General features: G+C 59.0%; 2 protein-coding genes across 4 annotated transcripts in view; one reads left to right on the top strand and one right to left on the bottom strand.

The window, feature by feature from the left end:
• The window catches only part of IQGAP3 (IQ motif containing GTPase activating protein 3), a 28,570-nt gene extending 12,395 nt beyond the window's left edge, over window positions 1-16,175 (bottom strand). Inside the window, exons 1-26 of one of the 3 annotated variants that reach the window (XM_032233923.1) lie at window positions 15,600-16,175; window positions 15,080-15,167; window positions 13,960-14,116; window positions 13,098-13,175; window positions 12,932-13,008; window positions 11,652-11,719; window positions 10,869-10,982; window positions 10,606-10,784; window positions 10,442-10,510; window positions 10,088-10,175; window positions 9,005-9,168; window positions 8,317-8,404; window positions 7,995-8,158; window positions 7,737-7,897; window positions 7,059-7,183; window positions 6,482-6,645; window positions 5,195-5,285; window positions 4,868-5,035; window positions 4,612-4,751; window positions 4,137-4,307; window positions 3,487-3,570; window positions 3,317-3,388; window positions 2,600-2,669; window positions 2,129-2,337; window positions 1,177-1,329; window positions 469-632 (exon numbers count right to left, since the gene is read on the bottom strand). In XM_032233923.1, the coding sequence (XP_032089814.1) occupies window positions 469-632; window positions 1,177-1,329; window positions 2,129-2,337; window positions 2,600-2,669; window positions 3,317-3,388; window positions 3,487-3,570; window positions 4,137-4,307; window positions 4,612-4,751; window positions 4,868-5,035; window positions 5,195-5,285; window positions 6,482-6,645; window positions 7,059-7,183; window positions 7,737-7,897; window positions 7,995-8,158; window positions 8,317-8,404; window positions 9,005-9,168; window positions 10,088-10,175; window positions 10,442-10,510; window positions 10,606-10,784; window positions 10,869-10,982; window positions 11,652-11,719; window positions 12,932-13,008; window positions 13,098-13,175; window positions 13,960-14,116; window positions 15,080-15,167; window positions 15,600-15,630 (3,137 nt within the window). In that variant the 5' untranslated portion in view covers window positions 15,631-16,175. Of the gene's footprint in view, window positions 1-468; window positions 633-1,176; window positions 1,330-2,128; window positions 2,338-2,599; window positions 2,670-3,316; window positions 3,389-3,486; window positions 3,571-4,136; window positions 4,308-4,611; window positions 4,752-4,867; window positions 5,036-5,194; window positions 5,286-6,481; window positions 6,646-7,058; window positions 7,184-7,736; window positions 7,898-7,994; window positions 8,159-8,316; window positions 8,405-9,004; window positions 9,169-10,087; window positions 10,176-10,441; window positions 10,511-10,605; window positions 10,785-10,868; window positions 10,983-11,651; window positions 11,720-12,931; window positions 13,009-13,097; window positions 13,176-13,959; window positions 14,117-15,079; window positions 15,379-15,599 lie in introns of those variants that run through there. The other 2 variants (XM_032233921.1, XM_032233922.1) reach the window with 2 other exon arrangements.
• An 83-nt stretch (window positions 16,176-16,258) lies between these two features.
• Window positions 16,259-20,511, top strand: NAXE (NAD(P)HX epimerase). Its single transcript, XM_032233924.1, has 6 exons — window positions 16,259-16,431; window positions 17,308-17,416; window positions 18,062-18,172; window positions 18,433-18,546; window positions 18,943-19,090; window positions 20,117-20,511. The coding sequence occupies exons 1-6, from the start codon at window positions 16,295-16,297 to the stop codon at window positions 20,317-20,319; spliced, it is 822 nt and encodes a 273-aa protein (XP_032089815.1). The 5' UTR covers window positions 16,259-16,294; the 3' UTR covers window positions 20,320-20,511.
• The last annotated feature ends 78 nt before the right edge of the window (window positions 20,512-20,589 follow it).

A 20,589-nucleotide genomic window follows, 5' to 3' on the forward strand; every position in this document is an offset into this window, starting at 1 on the left:
CCCCGGCTTGGAAGCTGCAGAGGAAGCCTCCCATGGCCGGTGAGTGGGTGGGGGAGAAGTGACAGCAAGAGGACCCTCGCCCCACGCCTCTCCTCCCCCGCCCCTTTTGCTACCCCTCTCGCGAAAGAGACGGCGGGGAAGGGAAGCAGCCTGGGTTCTGCGAGCATTGGGGCGGGGTGGGAGGTGTTGGGCCGCGAGTCACACATCCTACCCGAGGCTTGCAGCTCTGTCGTCTTCCTCACTGTTTTGTCCAGGGAAGTTGAACTGGTGAGGGTTTTCTTACAAAACAGTGAGGAAGGCGACTGAAAAGGGGGAGCGCGAGGTGGAAACCAGCCTGGCCAATGGCTGCCTGGTCTGCCAACCTTTGTCCTGCCCCCAAAGGTCCCGTGAAACCCCCTTCAGTGCCCTCAACGGCCAAGAGCCCCCAAGGGAGCCTGGCTGTTCTCGCAGGGGAGCAGCAGGACTCACGCGATCTCCTCTTGCAGGGCGCGCTGGAAGAGCCGGAGCAGGAGGTAGGCCTCCCGGGGGCTGGAGGCGTAGTTGTAGAGGCTGAAGACCACCGACTCCATGAACCGGGTGGACTTGTTGGGCGGCATCTGCATGAGGAGCCTGGCCAGGCACACCGGCTGGGTCTGGAGGGAGGGAAAGAGCAGGAAAGCGCTATCTAGGTGCCAACGGCTTTCCCGCACTGGGCGCCACCTCCACCCACCCACCCTGGCTACGGGCAGCTACCGACCGTGGAAGACCCAGCAGGGCAGAGGAGCAGATTCCCAGGGCAGAAACCGCCAACCGACGGTGGTTCATTCGTCCAAGCTCAGTTGCCATTTGATCAAGAATAATTTACCCAGACAAATCGGCAAGACTTAATTCCTAACAAGGATTAAATCTCTCAAGATGACTTTTGAGGATTCTTGTTCAATTCTGTACAACCTGCCTTTTCTTTATTCCTTTTCTCTTCGCGGCTCTGCTAATCCATCTTTTAAAAAAGAGATGCTGCCCCGGGGGGGAGGGGGGGAGCAAGGGAGGGGTCCCAACTGTGGCGATGCTCACGCGGCCATCCCAAAGCGCAGGTGGCCTGGGGTTGCTCAGTAGGGGCCCCGAGCGAGAAGCTCCCGGTTGGGTGCAGGGCAGCCGCAGCTGGCAAACGCTTTGCCTTTCCACAAGGCTTCCACCCACCTGCAGGTGGTAGAAGAGGTGCTGATAGGCCTCCAGCGCCTTCCGCTTCTCCTGGCTGAGCCCCTTCAGCCCGTTCTCCTTGCCCCCGTCCATCCTGCTGGAGAGCTCCTCCTTGTTCTTCCTGGTCAGCTTCTTGCAATGAGACACCACCTCCTGCCAGGGGGCGAAGCCGCACAATGGCACAACCACCCCCCCCACCTCCAGCTCTCTCCTGCACCCAGGAGGCGCCTGCCTGGGTCCCCGTCAGACCCATAAGGCTGGGAACAGGCTGTCCCAGAATGGGGGCTTGGTGAGGGTGCGGCAGGGAGGACACACCAGGCTCCATTTCGACAGGCACAACACACAAACACACAGAGCAGGAGAAGACAAGCTGAGAAGCAGCTTTGGACGAGGCAGGCAGAGGTGATGCTGGCCAGAACATCTCCGTCACTACCCAAGGAAGCTGAGTGGCCACCTGGCCAGGGGGCTCATTTGCTCGGCTGCTCAGTGGGGGCCACTTCTGCCTTCGGGCGGGAAGGTCAAGGACAAGATTATTCGGCCCTTTCCGGACTTCAACTCCCAGAACTCGGCACTGCTGGCCATGGGATTCTGGGAGTTGAAAGGGGCCACACGGTCAGGAAAATCTGGCCTGGGAGGGGGGGTTAAGCGCTGGTCTCCTCTTCCTTCGGGGGCTAAAGTCTGCATCTTCAGGCTGATCCCTGCGAAATATTTACTCATTGCTATTGCGTGATTTTTTTATTCGATAAAGCAGCAATTCTCCTCCAAAACCGGAAAAAGGCCAGTTCCCACCCCAGGGCCCTGGATTCCTGCCCTGCCTTGACGGATGCGCTGGACTCCCGCGCAGAAGCCGAACAGCTTCCGTCCGCTCGGAGGATGCCCAGAGCCCCCCCTCACTTGACCCTTCCCCCCCCCCAGCTGTAAAGAGAGATCTCTTCTTCTGCCCCCTCCTGACCTGCAGGGTGATCCTGTTCTTGACCAGCAATCCGATGTTGATGTCCATGAGGTTGAGGTCGCTCTCCAGCTGCTGGTTGGAGCGGATCCCCCTGGCCAGCTTCTCCCGCAGCCCCAGCAGCTCCGCCTCCTCCTGGTGGTCTTGCTGGCTCTGCTCCAGCAGGTGGGCGAAACGCCGGATGACCCTGAGCGGGGGGTCCCTGCTGTGCACTGGCAGCGGAGAGAGCGTAGAACCCGCCATCGGCCCCACTGCCCCCCAGGAGCCCCCCAGAACCTTCCTCCCCCGCGCTGACCCACAACTAACTGCCCCTCAGAAGATCCTCTGGAGCTACCCAGGCCCAGCTGGACCCCCCCGGGCCAGGCATTTCGTTGGCGCTCACACGCCCATCTTGCAGTGGGAGCAGCAATTCCCACCAAGTGTGGGAAGGAGGAGCACAGCCCCCCCCCCCCAAGCAAAGACCCGGTCACTCACCCAGCATCCTGTACTCCTCTCTGGCCTTGTTGCCTCGAACGAAGGCCTGGATCTTAATCACGGCTGCAACCTGTGCGGGAGGCAGGACAAGAGGCTCAGAGCCTCCCCCGGGGGGGGGGGGCACCTTTGCCAGCTCACAGGAGCACAAAGGTCAGTTCACCCACAACTTAGTTTGGTGTGAACCTGGCTGGGTGATTTTTCAAGGATTTCTCATGTCCAGATGGGCGGAGACTACAGTTCCCAGAATTCCCCAGCCCGGCTTTACAAGAATTACCAGCCCAGGAACAGAGAATGAAAATGGCCCCAGCATTTTTCTGCCCTTCTCAAGAGCTCCAAGAAGCGGCAGAGTCTCCCACAGAGAGAGGAGGAATCAGGGGGAACAGAGAGCAGTTAAAAAATAAAATAAAACGGTTCACTTGGATCCTGTTGAGTTTAAAAAGCTGCCTATAAAAATCTGCTGGCTAAAAACCTGACCGCTGCAATCCCTTTCTTTGCCCCTGGCGGGACCCCTGCACATCTGGAGCGCAGAGGTTAGGGAAGATGACAAAAGGCACTTTATTTAGAGACCCTTTAATTGGGGAAGCAGCACCCGTAACGGAGCCTCCACATTCAGGGGCAGCCTGCAAAAGGGCTTCCTGGAGGCATCTGGGACCCCCAGTGGAAGAGCCCCCCAGCCAAGCAAACTTCATAACAGTCGGGGAAGAAAGAAACACTCGCCTTCTCCCTGAAGTCGCGCAGGCGTCCCAGGTACCGTTTTCGGGCAAGCCACATCCGAACCCAGGACTGAATCTGGCGCAGCAGAGACAGCAGAGGGAAAGCAAATGACTGGCTCCTCAGGGGGAGACAACGACACCCCCACCCCCCCAGCCCCCACCCCCAGGGCTCACTTTGATCGCAGCGGCTGTGTTTCTCCGCAGGTAGCACATCCTCTCCAGGTGGCTCCTGCGTTGCCGGTGCCCACGCCAGGCGGCCTGGGGGCAGAGAGCAGAGGTGAGCCTCCGACCTCCAGGGCCCCCCCCCTCCCCTGGGCCAGCCCTTCCTTTCGTCTTCCGTGGCCTTTCCCAGCCCCCTTCACAGAGGGGGGATCTTCCCCTGAAGCAGCAGCAGCAGATGCTCCCCCTCCCATGTCTTTCCAGTCCCCCCCCCCTCCCCTCCCACTGCAGGCAGGCAGAGGAGGCGGCTGATGCCCAGCCTGTCGGGGGCTTCTGACGGAGTCGCTGCTCCTCCAGGGCAACAGCCCCCCATGCCCCCCCTCCCCTTTGGGCACCAGGGACCCGGTCTGTGCAAAGGGTTTTCCGTGGAACGGAAGGTTTTGTGAGCTGCCGGCATCCCACAGGTGGCCCTTCCCTTCTTTGCCTGGCCTGGTTCCTGGCATGCTGCGGCCTGGTGCCAATTCACGGACCGGCGGTTGGGACCCCGCTCTGGGGGGCCAAGGGGGCTTCCCGTATCGCAAGACGGGTTGGAGGAAGGAAACCTGCTTAAATGCGCCAGGTTGGGGAAGGCAGCCTCTCCGCAAAGGTTCACCTGCGGCGCCCACCTGGATTTTGGCAGCCGCCGGCACCTGCCGGGACAGGAAGTGCTGCCGAGCTGCCCAGTGGCGGCGGAATAGGAAGCCCCTCATCCGGGCCTGCAGCCGGACCACAAGCCGGGTCTGGGATTGCCAGAGGCGCTGCCGGTCGTGGGCGGAAGAGACGCGGGTGATGGCCTCCTGCAGGGGAGACAGAGAAGAGGCCCGTCGGGAGAGGCCAGGAGCAGCCCTTCCCTTTGGGAGGATTCCTGCAGGAGAGCCCACCGGGGGAGCCCGCCTGATGCCCCCCAAGCTTCCCTGGGGAAGGAAACGCCCAGAGAGGCGGCATGGTGCAAACGAGGGGGCACCAGGACAGACCGGGGGAGCCCAAAGCCCCCCGTGGGGCCCAGAGGAGGCTCTTCTGTCCTTCGTGTCTCCCCTTCAACCCCCCCGGCTGCACTGCGTGGGCCTGGTGGGGCCCCCTGGCCGCTCCTGCCACACCCACCTGGATCTCCTCCCGGCTGAGGTGGGCCGTGCTGAGGGTGAGGGGCTGCTCCCAGGAGCCCTCGAAGGACCGCAGGTGGAAGTAGTACTCGGAGCCATCTCTCAGCCTGTGCCGTACCCAGAGCGCCTCTGAGTGGCCCCCTGCACACACACACACACACACACACCCAAGGCAAAAGATGAGAAGTCGGGAGGAGCAGCTGAGGAAGTGGGCTCCCCCACCGGGTTTGGGCCGCAGTTCGGACCCTCCCTCTTACCTGCCGGCCTTCGTGCTGCCAGGATGGCACTGAACTGCGCCTGGTAAGCCGCGGCACACTCCGCCACCACACCAGAGAGACCCACGTCAGGACTGCGCAGGACTCGCACTGTCTGCGCCGCGTTCCCCTCCTTGATGGCCTGGTTGATGGCGGCGAGGCCCAGGGCCACTGTCAGGAGACACAGAGGGGGCTGCGGCTGGGAAGCCCCGGGAGTTTCCCAGGGTGGGTGGGGAACATCTCCCAAGCCCACCTCCCCCCCCCCCCGATGGCCGCTCAGCCCCTTTCCCCCTGGAGGGGGCCCCGGAGAGCAGCCCCCAGAAGCCTTACTTTGCTGGGCAGCCTTGCTGTCTCGGTTGGCCCTGCAGACGCCCTCCTGGATCTCCTCCCACCACAAGGAAGCTCCGGGGCCTCCTGCCGCCTGCGGGGGGGGGGAGAGAAAAGGGCCCCATCCGGAGTGAGTCGCCCAGAAACCGTCAGTGCAGCCATTCTTCCCCCGACCGACAAATGGTGGCTCTGGAGAAGCCACAATTGCCAGCTTCCCAAAAGCCGAATCTGCTGTACGTGGATAAGTGGAGTCTGTGCGTGGGATGGCCTTACGTTTCCCACAACAACCCTCCGAGGTAGGTCACACGGAGGCAGCCAGTGTCCCCTGCAAGCCTCACACCAGCAGCCACCATCCTCCGAGCGCACGGCGGCCCCTGAGCCCCTCAGGCGGTTGGAAGCTCCCTCCTCCTCCCCCTCCCCCTCCGTCTCAGGGGTCCCGGCTCTTTGGCCCTCAGGGACCCGATTCGTGGAAGACAATTTCTCCAGACTTGGGGGCAGGGGAGGGGGCCAGGGGTGGCTTCGTGCGTTGCCTGGGCTCCTGCACAGGCACAGACGAAGCGTCACTCATCGGTTCCTAGCAGGTTGCGGACCAGAGGTTGGGGGGGGGGGAAGGGGGGCTGCGCTAGCAGAAAAGCCTTTCATGGCTCCCAGATTTTATGGAGAATCAGATGCCACAGGATCCCCTTGTGCAAGCAGAGAAGGGCCACCCCATATAGGAGGACATGGCTGTCCTCCTGCACTGCCTCACTCAGCCTTCCCCAGCCTTCAGAGCCTTAAGATTGGGGGGGGGGGGGGGGGCACTTCCACTCCCAGAATCCCCCCCCCCATCTTAAAGTCTCCAGGGCTGAGAACACAACAGAAGACGAGCTGGCCTAGAAAGGTGGGCCAGGGCCGGGGGTTCAAACCTGACCCTCCCAAATGTCATACAGATTGTAGCATCAGTGCAGTGCAGCCCTCGGCTTCCACAGCCAGTGACATCCACGCAGGTGGACTGCGGTTCCCCAAACTCCCAACTCTGGGAATTGTAGCACAGACAGCCGAAAGGCGTCCAGACTGGAGCAGGTGCCCATGCGCCACAGAGAAAGGAGGCAGCCCAATGGATCCTGGTTTCTATCATGAAGCCACTTCCGGCTTCGGTGGAGCCCTCGGTGCAGCTTCTGGAGAGAGGCTCAGCCAGAGGGAGACGCCCAGTTTTGGGAGCACCTGGAACTTTTGGTCCTGGTGCCTGACGGTGTTTCTGCATTGGCCCAGGAGCCCCCCAGCCCAATCCTCCCCCCCTTGTCTTCCTACCTGGGCTTTCTGCCTCAGCATCCGGGCTAGAACGAAATGGTAGCGCTTGGCTCTGGGGAGCGTCACGTCGGAGAGGCCGGCTGCCGGCAGGAGCAGAGCCCGGAGGGTCTTCTCGGGACATTCGCCCAGCAGAGCCTCATTGATCAGCCGGACAGCATGGATCTCTGCAAGGGGAGGAGGCACTGGCTGAACCCGCGGCTGGAGAGAAACACTCCTTAAGGACTTGGGCCCCTTGGTGTCATCTGGGGGAATCGCCTGGCCATTCACCTGCTTGCAACTTGTACATGAGTATTTATTTTTAATTCTTAGGTTTTTATCCTGCCTTTGTTATTGGGGGACAAACACACATCCCCAAGGGAGAGGGGGGGGATTAAGAAATATGAAAAATAAATAAATCCTCTTTCCTTCTCCTATTCTCCCCCCCCTCAACAATCCTTGGAAGGGGGCTGGGCCGAGAGCCACCCCGCTGGCTCCAGTTTCAGGAGCAGAAGCTTCGCTTGCTGCCCCAGGAGGCTCTTCGGCTGTCAGTTGTCCTCCACAATTGACCCCCAGTCTCCCTTCGGGCGGAGAGCCTTACTGTCCCGCTCCTCTTGGGCGGAGGCGTTCACGTCGTTCACCGAGGCCTGGATGTCGTTCCAACTCAGGAAGCCGCGCTGGGTTTCCCGAAGGAGCCGCTTCTGTTCCGAGAGGCCCTCAAAATACCTGCAGAATTGAAACCAAAGAGAAAGTCAGGCTGGAGCTGCAAGCAGCATTTCTTAGGAGTGCAGAAATTAATCGCCGTCTCCGGGGAGTTCCTGACTTACAGTCGTTCCGTTTAAAAACCAAAGCTGCAACTTTCTTGGAAAACGTGACTTCCGACCTGCACTTACGCCCGTCACGGCAACGTCAATCCTGAGTCACCGGATTCAGCCCTTCAGGAGCCTGGCAACCGCCTGGCGTTTATCAGGGGTCGCAACAATTGTGATTTGCAACCTTTTTTCTCCATCAACGTTCAGCAAAAAATGCCCATTGGGGAACCTGAATTCAGTTAATGGTTTGATTTGCTTAACGACCACAGGGATTCACTTAACAACTACCATAAAATTTGTCATTAAACTGTGTCCAACGTGACAATAATTTACAATGGGAATTCTGGTCCCGATTGCGGAGGGGGCCTGTGGGCCGCCTGTCCCCCAAAGCTGACCCCTATTGGTCTCTCCAGCAGCATCGGGGGCTCCGGAGGAGGAGGAGGGGGCTCCCACGCGGGGCCTCTTACCGCTGGGCGTGGCTCTCTTCCACGTTGGCCAGGCCCAGGGCAGAGCTGAGGAGGCTCCTCCTGAAGCTGCGGCTGTCTCCATCCTCGAGGGCCTGGTTGACCAGGGCCACCGCGGACAGCATCTCCACGGCCACCGAGAGCTCCTCCTGGGCCAGCGTCCCCTGCAACAGAGGGGGCCAGGCAGGGGCTGACAAGGAAAGCTGCTTGAGCTGGGACATCCCCCGCCCCCCCCCCGGGAGCCCCGGGGAAGCCCCTCACCTGGGGGTGCTGCCTCTGCAGGGCAAGCAGGTCCCTCTGGTAGAGCTCGGCAGCGAAGGGGAAGACCTCGGGGAGCTGGGCCTCGGGGTTTGCCAGGGCGCGCACGGTCTCTTCCGCCATTCCTCTTCGCAAGGAGGCGTTGATGTGGCTCACGGCATGTGCGGCTGGAGGGGTGCAGGGGGCTTTCTCAGGCGTTTGGGGAAGGGGAGTTGGGGCAGGAACAGCAAGGAAAGGCAGAAGGCCAATCGGGGAGGAGAAGCAAGGCCGGAAACCCCCCCCACCCCCCACCCTCAGGTCTCGTCCGGAGCAGGTGGCCACTCACCAGCACGCTCCTGGTCACCCCTCTGGTTGGCCATGTAGAGCCCAGCTTGAATTTCTCCTTGCTCAAGCAAGTCAACGTATCCCAATTCCTGAAGAAAGAAAGAAAGAAAGAAAGAAAGAAAGAAAGAAAGAAAGAAAGAAAGAAAGAAAGAAAGAAAGAAAGAAAGAAGGAAAGAAACAAAGAAAGAAAGATGTTCTGGATAAACCACTAGGAAGAGAGTTGGCAGAGATGACCAACATTAGCCTTGGTGGAGGAGGTTATGGTAAGCAGGAAAGCTGATGCAGCCTCTTGTGACGTTCCTCAATTAATCAGAGTAAACAGGAACTTTTAGAGTGGATCTGTTGGCATTATAGGAGGGGGGAGAGGTGCCTCCCACCAGTCTCCCGAATGCTTCCTAGCCCAAAATACATTATTCAGATAAAACTCAAGAGATTCAACAAAATGATTGTCCAGGAATCCAGGACAGGGGGGAGGTGACTTCAGGGGGTGCCCAAAATGCTGCCATGGGGCTTGGGGGGCATTTGGGGGGGGCTGGTTTCAGAGGCAGCCCCATCCCAGCATCCGCCTTCCCTTCCTGAGAGGGAGACTCTTCTCATGGCAGAAGGCCCAACGCAGGAGGAATGCAATCCAGAAATTCCCCAGCCAAGGAGAACCCCCCTCCTTCCCCTCCTGCTGCCCTGGGCAATACCAGCGCCTTCTCTTCCCGGTCAGCCGATAGTTGATCCAGGTACCAGCTGGCGTTGTCTCTCCGCAGGCTCTTCAGGGCTAGGATGGGGTCTTGCAGAAGGTGATACAGGGTCCGGGGGTCCTGGGCCTCCAGAGCATCATCCACCATCTCCAGGGCACTCCTGACTGAGGGAAAGGAAGAGCCCACAAGGGAACTCAGGCCAAAACTCTGGACCAGAGGCAGAGGAGAAGGCGAGGCAGGTTTGGTCTCCAAACAACCAGGCCAAGAGAAGCTCAGGGTCAGGACCTCCACCAAGGACCCCTCAGAACCATCCAGAACGATGGCCAGAGCCCACCTACTCAGGTCAGGGAGTTTGGAAAGGCCCCTCGGGGGGCTTCTGTTCAAGACCCTCAGCTCTGCTTCGCTTCAGCCAAGAATCCACTGAAGGCCACCGGAACATGAGAAATCTCCCCCCAAACCCCACCTCCCAGCTCCCATCTGGGCCCCTCCTCCCTGGCATCAGCTCTGCCACCTGCCCTGCGCCCACAGCAGGAAGTCAGGCGGGGGCCCCCAGGAGGCCCCCAGGAGAGAATCCGCTCAGAGCACCTTGAATGCAGCCGGGAAGCCTCCGGTCTCCCCGCCTTCACCAGAGATGGGGACAGGGAGATGGGAGGGGGCCTCCCGGGCCTTTTCCAAAGAAGGCTGACTCTGATTGGACAAGATCTCTTCAGTGACAAACTATGGTTAGAAAACAGGAATTTTTTCCGTGGTTGATTACATGAATTGAAGTGAATACTTCATTGGCCAAGTGTGATTAATTTGCTCTCAGCGTACATGCAACATAATAATAATGATAAATAATAGTGCTACAGCCGTATTACAGGGGTAAATACACCTAGACAAGGTCAGTAATCGCCAACATTCCTCCAAGTCCACCCCAAAGCAGAATGGGAAAAGGAAGCCAGCCAAGGTTAGGGCCTTCAAGAACCCAAACCGTGGTCTGGGCCAGTGTTTCTCAGCCTGGGCAAGTGGAAGATGGATGGACCGACTCCCAGAATTCCTTAGCGTGATTTATGGTTCCAACCCATGTCCTGGTCTACTCACTGTTCACCAGATTGATGCTGCCTTGAATTTCCGCTTGGGTCAAACAGTGATCATAAATGTCTTCCCCATCCGGGATCTTCTGCAGATGCTGGGAACAAGCAAAGGGAAAGCCGGGTGGTCCACAGGGGCGTTTTGCCCCCTCCAGAATCGTTCCAAACGAATGAAAGAGAATTATTAGGGGATGAGAAACTGCCCTGAGGGAGGCAGGATTCATCCCACCACCCGTTTGCCCCTCTCTTGGAGCTTACCAGGGAGAAGGGGGGGGGGGGAATGCAATGGCTAATTTGCATTCCCCATTTACACATTGGCACGCACTTTCCCCTTGGCATAATCAGGGATGGGAGCTGAAATCACCTGAGCAGTTTTCCACACCTGAGCGCTGGGAGGCTGCCTCGGATCACCAGCAAATGTCTGGCTTCCCTTCTGCAAGCAGCGAAGCCCCACTGAGCAGGGAGGAGAGGTAGCGGGGGGGGGGGGGGGGTTGGGGGGTTGATGGAAGAAATGGTGCTTCTGCTTACCCGGTTCTTTGCGTTCTCAGCCTTCTCTCCTTTGGCCCGGCAGAGCTCTTCCTGGTAGGGCCCCCCACAACTCTCCTGCACACCCACTAGCATGGCGCTGGGGTTGCACAAAGCCGCCACGGTCTCTGCCACGATCCCCACTTCCACCGCGTTGTTGATGGCCAGGATGGCAGCGTGCACTGGAGGGGAGAAGCCGGGTTAACATGGGGGGGGGGGGGAGGAGAGCAGCAGATGCCATGGATCAGACAGCGATCGGCACGTACCGGCTGCCTCGTCGACCGAGAGCTCCTTAGCCAGGAGGCCACCGATTTTGCTGAAGGAGGGCAGCTGCAAGCCGTATTTCTCCAGCTCCCCTTTCATGTGGTTGATTTCCTCATCTGGAAGAAAGCAGAGGGAGAGGGGAGGGGGGGTGTCCATGGGGTCCAGGTCAGGCAAGAGGGTCTGAGCTCCCAATCTCCCCCTCCCAGTCTCCAGCCTTGTCGACCAACGTTTCAGGAGCAGAACCCTGGAGGCGAAAGGGGCTGCTTGGTATACTGACCATGAAGCAGGCTAGGCACATGCTTAGGGCACCAGGCCCACAAAGTTGAGAAAGGGAAAAACAAAAACAATGAAGATTTGTACAGTATGTACCAAGGAGGGGGGGGGGCACCAAGATTTGGCAGTGCTTAGGGCACCAACGACCCTTAATCCACCACTGGTTCTTGGGCCACAAGAAACTCAATTTATCCATCCATCCATCCATCCTCCAAGATCCATCAGTTCTCCCACAGCAAGGGGGGGGGGGTGTCCAACCTTGGGCAATTTAATACCTGCAGACCAACTCCCAGAATTCCCCAGCCAAATTCTGGGAGCTGAAGTCCACATATCTCAAACTCTCCTGTCCTTCAGCAACAGAGTTGGTATCATTTGAAACCAAAATGCCAGATGGACGGAGCACCGTGCAAAGGAGAGAACCAGGGCAGTGAGAGGAGGCGTTTTTATAACTGCCTTCAAGCTCTGGGATTCTGTCCAAAAGCACCCCAAGAATCTCCTTCTGTCCGCCTTACCTGTAAAGTCCACTTTCCCATACAGATCCTGCATCTGGGGAGCCAGGCCTTGCTTGGACAGGTAGAAGCTGGAAAGGGGGATCAGAAAAAGAAACAAGAGGATTCGGTTCAACGTGGATCAGACACGAAGGGGAAGATTTAGAGAGCAGACTCAACACAGCAGGAAGCCTCCGAGTGCGGGGTGGAGGGCAGATCGCCCAGGAGAGATCCTGGGATGGGAGAGGAAGGGGAGAGAGGCGGTCGCCACGTAAGGCTTCAGGGGGCGGATGTGAGAATGTTGCCTTCCTTGGAACAGCCCTGGGATCTCCTGCATCAGGGTGGAGTCGGGGCGACTGAACGGAGCTAGAGCATTTACCGGCCGGATGCTCTTCCTGACGCCTATGTGGAGCTCACAGCAGACTACTCATCGTGCACAGAGAGAAATATCTGCCACTACCTAGGATCGAACTCACAACCTCCTGATTGTGAGAGTTAAGAGTTGAGAGCTCCACCTGTAGACCACTGCGCCCACAGGGTCGACACGAGAATAAAAGATGTGTATTTGTGTAGTGGTTTACGCTGTTTCCTTTGCAAGGCAGGTAGGAAACTTTTCCTTAATCAACCCCTGATCCTTAATGCAATTTTAACTCCGTCTTTAACCCCCTCCCCAAAAAAACCTGCTGCAAGGCCGGCTTCTCTAGTAGGATTTATACACACAAAAACTTTACCAATTGGCTGAAAAGAAAGAAATGAAGAGAAAGAATGGATAGAAAGGGCCCCAACTACATTCTCACTTAACCTGACAATCATCTCATTTAAAAGGTAAATTACTGGAGAACAACTAGGCTTTCAAAAGGGAAAAATACATTAAATAAATAAAGGGAGGGAAATACAATATCCTTGTTCTGAAAGATTGTAAGGATGCTGTCTTCTAATTGTTGTACTACATGAAAAGCATAAACGGACCAACCCGTTTAGGTCCAAATCACTGGAACATTTTAAAAAGTCTGCCTGGAGGGTCCTCAACACACTCGGCAGCTGGGAAACTGTGGTCGTCCTTGAAAAAGCTACGCTTGGTTGGCTAATCTTTGGATGGGGCACCACAAAGAAACCCCCCCCAGTTACAGGCAACGCTAGGAAGCTGGGAAACCCCGCAAGGCCTCGGAAAGCAGCTTGGTCTGAAGTGGCAAAGTTCACCCTCCTCCTCCTCCTCCTCCTCGTGAACTCAGACCAAAGTGACATCTAAGGGCGGGGGGTGTGTGTATCTTTTCTCTCCCCCCCCCGGACACATGGAGGCTGACCTTAAGGCATGGATGCAGTAGACCACCCGAGGCATGTTCTTCTTCTCGTAGATGTCGGTGGTCTCGGGGTGGAAAATCTGGGAGAAGGAAGGGAGCGGGATGTCAAGGCACAAAGGGGACCCTCTCCCAGAGCCCCAGCGAAGGCGGGAGGGCTCGGGGGCCTTACCGCAGGCAGCTCAACGTGGCTCATGGCGTCCCGCCAGCGGTTGATGTTGTCCGTGTGTCGGAAATGGAGCCCACAGGCCTTCGGAGAGGAAGAGGAGGAGACGGAGGGAGTCACCGAGGCCCATCCCGAGAGGCTGGGGGCAGGGGCTGCGCCAGAAAGGAGCACCCTTTGCCCGGCACCGGAAGGGCCCAAGCGGCACTTCCTCCTCCACAAAATACGAAGACGGGGCAGTCCCTCTTCTAGGCAGATCGGGGTCTCCAACCTTGGCAGCTTTAAGCTGCGGCCGGGGAATTCGGGACTTGGGAGCCCACACAGGTCTTTACAGTTGTCAAGATTGGTCGCCCCTCTTCTAGGTCGTGAAGGGGACATGGGAGGAGCCAAGTGACTGGGCAGTGACAGACTGCAGCAAGGAACGGGGGAGGGGTCCCCATGGGATCATGGCCCAAAGGCCCCGGGCAGCCTTCAAGTTCGGGGAGAAGCCACAGATTGTCCCAATGAGCAGAAGGGGGAGGGATGCCTCCTGGTGGGAAGGACCAAGGCTGCCCAGGAATGGCAGAGCCCAGAGCAGAAGCTGCCCGTCTCGCTTTGGGGGTCTCTACGCTACAGTCCCACAAGCCCCTTATGAGCCAAACTCTGGTGGCCTGAGAGGCCCCGGCTCAAGGCTCCTCACCATTGCCTAGTGGGGGGGGGGGCTTCCAAGCCTTTCACCCCCCCATTCCTAGCCCCAAGAGCAGCTCTTGGGCTCCAGGGGGGGTGGCAGAAGCCAGAGTCCCCGAGGCAAAGCCAGGGAGGCCGGAGGGGAGCCCCTGCCTGACCCCAGGTGTGGGGCCCCTCTCCCAGACCAGGCCTCCCTCACCCTCACCTGGAACCGGGCCTGGCCGAGGTCGTAAATCTTCTCCAGGGGACAGACATCAGGAGCAAAGAAATGGCCGAGCTTGGCCAGCGTGACGCCGTTGCGCAAACTCTCCTCCAGCTCGGTCGGAGGGGGCAGCGGCTCCTTCAGGCAGGCCTCCATCCAGCTGAGGGGGAAAGTGGGGCAGGGTTACTAAGCCTCTCGACCCCAGGCGTCCCTTGGGTTTTCTCAGCAGCCCCTCTGGAGACACCTCGCCTGACCCGGGGCTCAGGGCAGGGGCGCCAGCAAAAGCTCCATCCTCCCCACTGCACAGAACTGTCCAAACACCCCCCCCACCCATTGGGCCCACCCTCCCAATACCTGTGGCCAAGGGGAGGAGGAGGAGGAGGAAGCATCTCTGCCCAGTTCCCTCCCAGGCCATTCACACGTGTGTGTGCACATCCCTCCAGGCCCTTTGCCTCTGTCCAGGCGCACCCCTTCCCTGAAATAAGGCTCACCTCTTACGGGAAGAGCCCCCTTCCCCTCCCACCCCCGTTTTTCCAGAAGGCCAGTGCTGGGAGGCCCCTCCAGGGTCAGGAAGATGAAGCCTCTCAAAGTTCATGACCACCAAAATTAACACACACACAGACACACACACACACACGGATCAGAGCCACTTGGGTTCATTCAGCCCCTCCCCCCCCTCTCCCCCATTCAGATCCACTTCCTTCAAAGCCAGTTCAGACATGGCAACGAAACCTTATGAGGAAGAGCTGAACGTCCATGGCAGAGAGTTTCTCAACCATGGCCACTTGAAGGTGGATGGACGTTGTCAGAATTCAGACAGTTGACATCCATCTGTCTTCAAGGGGCCAAAGTTGGGAAACACTGCTCTGGGGGATCCTGCACTGAACAGGGGTTCGTCTGGATGACCTCTGGGGTCTTTGAGCTTTCTAGCCTGATCACCTATTAGAATTATGGCCTCCAAGTTGTTTCTGGCTCCTAGCAAAGGGCGTGGGTGGATTTTTATCCAGAATAACTGTTCACACATATGGCAAGGGAGGTTACCACTTCTCAGGACCTTGCGGGGGGGGGGGGGGGACGGACTCGGGGGTTCTCTCCCACCCAGCCACCCCCAAAACCGTCTCACCGCTTGGCTTCCTCCAGGTGGCAGAGATACTGGTAAGCCTCGTTCTGCCTCCGCCTCTCGTCCATCTCATCTGCCGTGAGACGCTCATCTGGGAGAACCAGAGGGAATTTCACGGCAAGACAAAGTTCCAGGAGACCCCAACCACTTTTATAAGCTCTCCAGGCGCCTCGTGGGTGAGATCGGCCGAATTTAATGAACAAATAACTGCCCGGCTGATTCTCCTTGACCCGCCCAAGGACGGCATCTCGCGGGCACAGCCCCCAAGTGGAGGGGGCGCCCAAGAGACCCCCCACCCGCCCCATTCCCCAGCCCTGCGGTTTGCTTTTTGATTCTCCCTCCCTCCCCCCCCCCGCCGCCGTCCCCGGGGAGAGCAACGGGCCAGGCCGCCTGCGGAGGTCCAGCGGCAGCCAGCCTGGCGCGGCTCCGGAGCGGAGAGAACTCCGGCTCTGCGGTTCGCTTCCCCAGCCGCCTTCGGGAGAGGCGCTTGGCCTGCCCGGCTGCCCTGCGCCCCCAGACTCACAGCCGGAGGAAACCTGGCCGCGCTGCGCCATCGTCGCCCCTGCGCCCTCCGCTCGCTCCGCCCGGGCAGTTTGAATCTCCCGCGCCGCCCCCCGCCCCTCCCCGCAGCTGGGCGGCCGCGGAGGCTGCTGGGCGCTGTAGTTTCTCCCGCAGGAGGCGTGGCCCTCGGCGGCCCTCGCCCCGCCCACCCAGAGCCCCCGCCCCAGCAGAGGCTCCTCCCCCCCCGGCAGACCCCGAGGTCCCTCCAGCTGCCCCCCTTCACTGCCCCTCTGCCGGGGGGGGGGGCTTCTCCTCCCGGGAATCAGGCCCCGCAGCGCGGATGATGGGCTTTGTGTTCCTCCCGTTGGGCTGGCCGATTGGCGGCTGCCCCGGGGGCTGTCGAGGCGCCCCCGCCGGCTTCGCTCAGCCCTTCCACGGGGCTGCTGAGTTGGGCGAGCGGCGCTTAACCGGCCCAAGGGAGCCGAAGCCCCAGTTCGCTGCCCGAGAGCCCCTCCCCAAAGCAGCGCTCTCGGCGGTAGACTGCCCCTGGGACTGGGGGCTCTACGGCGGCCCGACCGGCGCGTCCCCCGGAGGGGCGGGGCAGAGGCGGAGCTTCCACGCCCGGTGGGAAGAGCCGCCGCCGCCGCCGCCGCCGCCTGCGGAAGGAAGGAAGGAGGGAGGGAGGGAAGGAAGGAGGGAGGGAGCGGGGCTGGCCGCATGTCCGGGCCGCGGCGGGTGGCTCTGCTGGGACTCGGCCTGCTCCTGTCCAGGGCGGCGGCGGGACACTGTCCGGCCCGGCTCTGGCCGCCTCCCCGCGCCATGCAGAGCGCCGCGCCCGTCCTGAAGTTCCTGGGGTAGGCGGCGGAGCCCCCGGGGAGGGAGGGCAGGAAAAGCCCCCCCGGGAGCCCTGGGCGGATCTGCGGAGGAAGCCCCCCCCCTCCTTTGGAAAGGGGGGGAGGGAGGGGAGGGGGCTTCCCTTCCTGCAATGGGGGCTCTGGGGTCCCCTCGGCCCTCTTTGCTCCAGGCAGGAGCCCCCCCCCCGCCCCGTGTCCCCCCGCAAAAGAGCCGAGGCGGAAGGGAGCGAAGCGGGCGGGCGGCGCAAATGCTCCTTTTGCCTCTGCCGAGAGGCTCGCTCTGAGGCCGCGCTGGGAGCTTCCGCGGGAGTTTGGTTGAGCAAGCGCGGGGGCCGGAGAGCCTGAGGCTTGCAAGGTGGAAGGAAGGAACCGGTCAGTGCCTGGGGGGGTGGGGCACGCAGAGAGGAGGGAAAGGCCAGCTGGGCAAGGGCTCCTCCTGCAAGGGCACCCCTGATTTTGAGAGAGGGCAGCCGCTCCCCCTGTGCCCAGCCAGCAGCGCCAGGCCTTTCTCTCCCCATTATTTGCTTTTAAAAGGCTGCAAAGCTTGTGGAGGAGGCAGACGGAGGCCACCCTCCAGCCTCCCTTCAGAGCAAGGATCATTTAATGCTGCCTTTCCATCTCCCAAAGGGCAAAGGCAGCCCTTTCTTTGGCTGCCCAAGAGGGAGGAAGAAGGGCAGGCCACAGAAGGGGGCAAGCAGTCCAGCCAGGAGGGAAGAAAGGGGGGTTCAGTGTCCAGTCAACCTTTGGGGGGTCAGCCTCTCTGGAGAGCGGGCAGCAGGGAGTGATCAAGGCTGCTGTTTCTGGCAGGACGGGTTGGGGGATGTGGATGCACCAGAAGGGGGCCAGAGCTCAGCCGTCCCCTCCTGTCCCCTCCAGGCAGAAAGAAGCCCAGGCCATCGACCAGGAGCTCTTCGAGGAGTACAAATTCAGCGTGGACCAGCTAATGGAGCTGGCGGGCCTCAGCTGTGCCACGGCCATTGCCAAGGTAGGCGGAGGGGGCTGGCCTCGGGCAGTCGGAGCTCCAGGAGAAGTTATTACCCTTCAGTTGCTGTCCTGAGCAGCTCCACTTCCAGAGGTTGAAGAGCTGGCTTTGAAGGTGTTGGTGAGGCAGAGCAGAGTGAGGGGTGCTGGCATCCATGTGCCTCCCCAGGTGCCTCTGAAGGAAGTGGCTGTGTGCAGCAGGGGCTGGTTTTCCTGGGCAAAGGATGGCATTTGTATTTGTCCTCTCTTAGCCCGCTTTAGAGGGTTCTGTGAATGCAGACTCAGAAGTCAGAGAGCTTTCGGCTGTGCAGATGTGTTTCTCCCCAGATTATGTTTCGATATGGGATGAAATAAGAGAACCATCTTTCGTTTCTGGGTTCCTTTTTCTATCCTTTTTTACCTTCCTTTCAAGTAGACGTTGGTGAGGGAATATGAAGCAAATGTATAAAACTCCATGTTGAAGGTCCCGAAGTCCAGGAGTCCTAAAACTGCACTTATGTATAATTTTATCTGTTTCAAGGAGTTTATGGATAGACGCGTGAGGACTAGAATCCTTGCTCTTCCTTAGATTAGGAATCTTGACACTCTTTCCGTTATCCACTTTGTGTTTGTGGGTCTCGTGCTCAGCGCAGCCTCTTTCCCCCCCAAGGCCTACCCAGCCAGCAGCTTCACCATCAGCCGGCCAGCGGTGCTGATCGTGTGCGGCCCTGGGAACAACGGCGGAGATGGACTAGTTTGTGCCCGTCACCTGAAAATGTTTGTGAGTGATTTGCACCCCTCCCGCCCTCTCTCGTGTTTGTAAGTGCTGGGGACCCTTCGCAATGCATCTCCCCCTCCCCGACCCCTGGGCAGCTGAGCCCCAGGCGTGCCACCTCTGCAATGCTTGGGTTGCTGGCCTTCTGCCCATTGGGGGGTCTTCTCAAACCGCGTTTGCCCCAAAGGCACCAAGGAGCAGAACAGACCCCAGACAAACCAGGAATTCCTTCCCACGGCAACGGATTAACCCACTTGTCTTTGCAGGGCTATCAGCCGACCCTCCATTACCCCAAACGACCCAACAAGCCACTTTTTGAAGGTTTAACCACCCAGTGTAAGAAGATGGAGATCCCATTCCTCACAGAGTTCCCATCTGAAGTGAGTCGAAAAGGAAGAGAATTGAGAGGTCTACCCATCTTCACCCAGCCAAAGTTGAGAAACGCTCTTCTGCAAAGGGCTGTTAGGCTTAATAGCGCTTAAGACTTATATACCGCTCCACGGGGCTTTGCAGCCCTCTGAGTCCTCATGGAAGGATAGAAGGCTGAGTCAACCTTGAGCCAGTGAGAATCGAGCTGTTGGCAGTCGGCAGAATTAGCCTGCTAACTACTGCACCACCACAGCTCCTGGTTAAGGTTGGTGGGGGATTCGGGGAGTTGAAATGTACCCATCTTCAAGTGCCAAGGTTGAGAAAGCCCCCCACCCTTTAAAGAGACTGAAGCACCTCTTGTAGGTCTCCACCTGCCCCCCTCCTCACACGTCTGATTCCCGCTGCAGGCTGCCCTCATCGACGAGGTCTACGGCCTGGTGGTGGATGCCGTCTTTGGGTTTAGCTTCCAGGGCGCCGTGCGGGAGCCTTTTGGTACCATCCTGAGCACCTTGGAGAAGGTGACCATCCCTGTGGTCAGCATCGATATTCCTTCCGGTACGTTTGGCCCAGGTGGGCTGGGGGGCCTGGGCTGCGTCATTGTTGGGGTTTGTATCTCATCCTGACGCCCTTCTGTGCCCCACCCAGGTTTCCCTCCCAGAAATAAAGAGTTTTGGAGAATTTAGGTCATGGAATTTGGGCCACTGCTGAGACATTTAGTTTTTAACAGATTCTAGATTTGTAATTAGGAGGAGATGAAATACATTTTTTCTTCCATTCAATTGTGCCTGAACCTGCCTGGAGAAGTCCCTGTGATTTTCTTGGCAAGGCTTTTCAGGGGGGGGCTTTGCCACTGCCTCCTTCCTAGGGCTGAGAGGAAATGGCTGGCGGGAGGTCACATGCTGGCTTTGTGCCCGAGGCAGAATTAGAACTCAAGTCTTTTCATTTCTAGCCTGGTGCCTTCACACCACCGAACTGTCAGAATACAATCAGCTGCTCAGAGCTGCTGCTTATTTCCCACCCACCCCTAATACTACTACGAACGGTTAACTGTTCAGAGGGGGCATCGGTAACCCCAGCAGACTTTGGAAAGCTCTCCAAAACGGGCCATGTCAACCTCCCCCCACAGCCCAAAGGGGGGCATTCACTATTGCTATCCGTAGTACAATTAGTTAAAGTTGTATTTATTATTTCCGGGTAAAAATAAATCTTTGGGGACTGATGGAATGATGTGAAGCTTCATGAAGAGTGGATCAGCCGGAGAGGTTGGGGAAGCCCTGCTGATTGGGACAAATTTGAAAGCACAAAACGGGATCCTTCCTCCCCAGAGGCTCCAGGGAGGTTCGGGGGTGTCCGTCCATGAACCTCCCCCCAAAACAGAGGAGGGGGGGGGCTTTAATTCTTCTGCCTCCACATTGGGGAGCTGACTCAGGGTCTGGACATTTCATTTTCCCTCTCTCCTCTCTTCTGGCGTTGCCTCCCCCCGAAATCTGGGGAAAACAAGACTGACCTTCCAAAGGGAGGGGGGGTCAAGGGGCCCACAGCAGTGCTGCTGCCTCACGGCCCCCTTCCCTCTCCTGCCAGGCTGGGACGTGGAGAAGGGGAATCCTGACGGGCTGCAGCCGGACATGCTGATCTCGCTCACAGCCCCCAAGAAGGCGGCCCAGCACTTCCAGGGCCGCTACCATTTCCTGGGGGGCCGGTTTGTGCCCGAGGCCCTGCAGAAGAAGTACGCACTCAACCTCCCGCCCTACCCAGAGGCCGACTCCGTCCTGCGCCTCTCCTAGAGCCGGCCCAGCCCCATCTGCGGAGGGGGGCCTGGGGCTGCAGGGCCGCACCCCTTCCCCCCACCAGGAGCCCAGAGCCCGGGAGAGGCTGGCCGGCTTGTCTTTCAGATCTTGCCCAGGAGCAGCTCCGGCTTAAGTCTCTGGAGGAGGCTTTCTATACATTTTGTCTTCCTGGAATAAAAATATGCTGGGGAAAAGCTTCTTCCGTCTTTTTTTTTTTACAAAATCTACTGCCTTTGCGAAGAAGACACTCCATGAGTGTGATGGGGG

This window comes from Thamnophis elegans, chromosome 17 (genome assembly GCF_009769535.1).
Source record: "Thamnophis elegans isolate rThaEle1 chromosome 17, rThaEle1.pri, whole genome shotgun sequence".
NCBI classification, from domain to species: domain Eukaryota; kingdom Metazoa; phylum Chordata; class Lepidosauria; order Squamata; family Colubridae; genus Thamnophis; species Thamnophis elegans.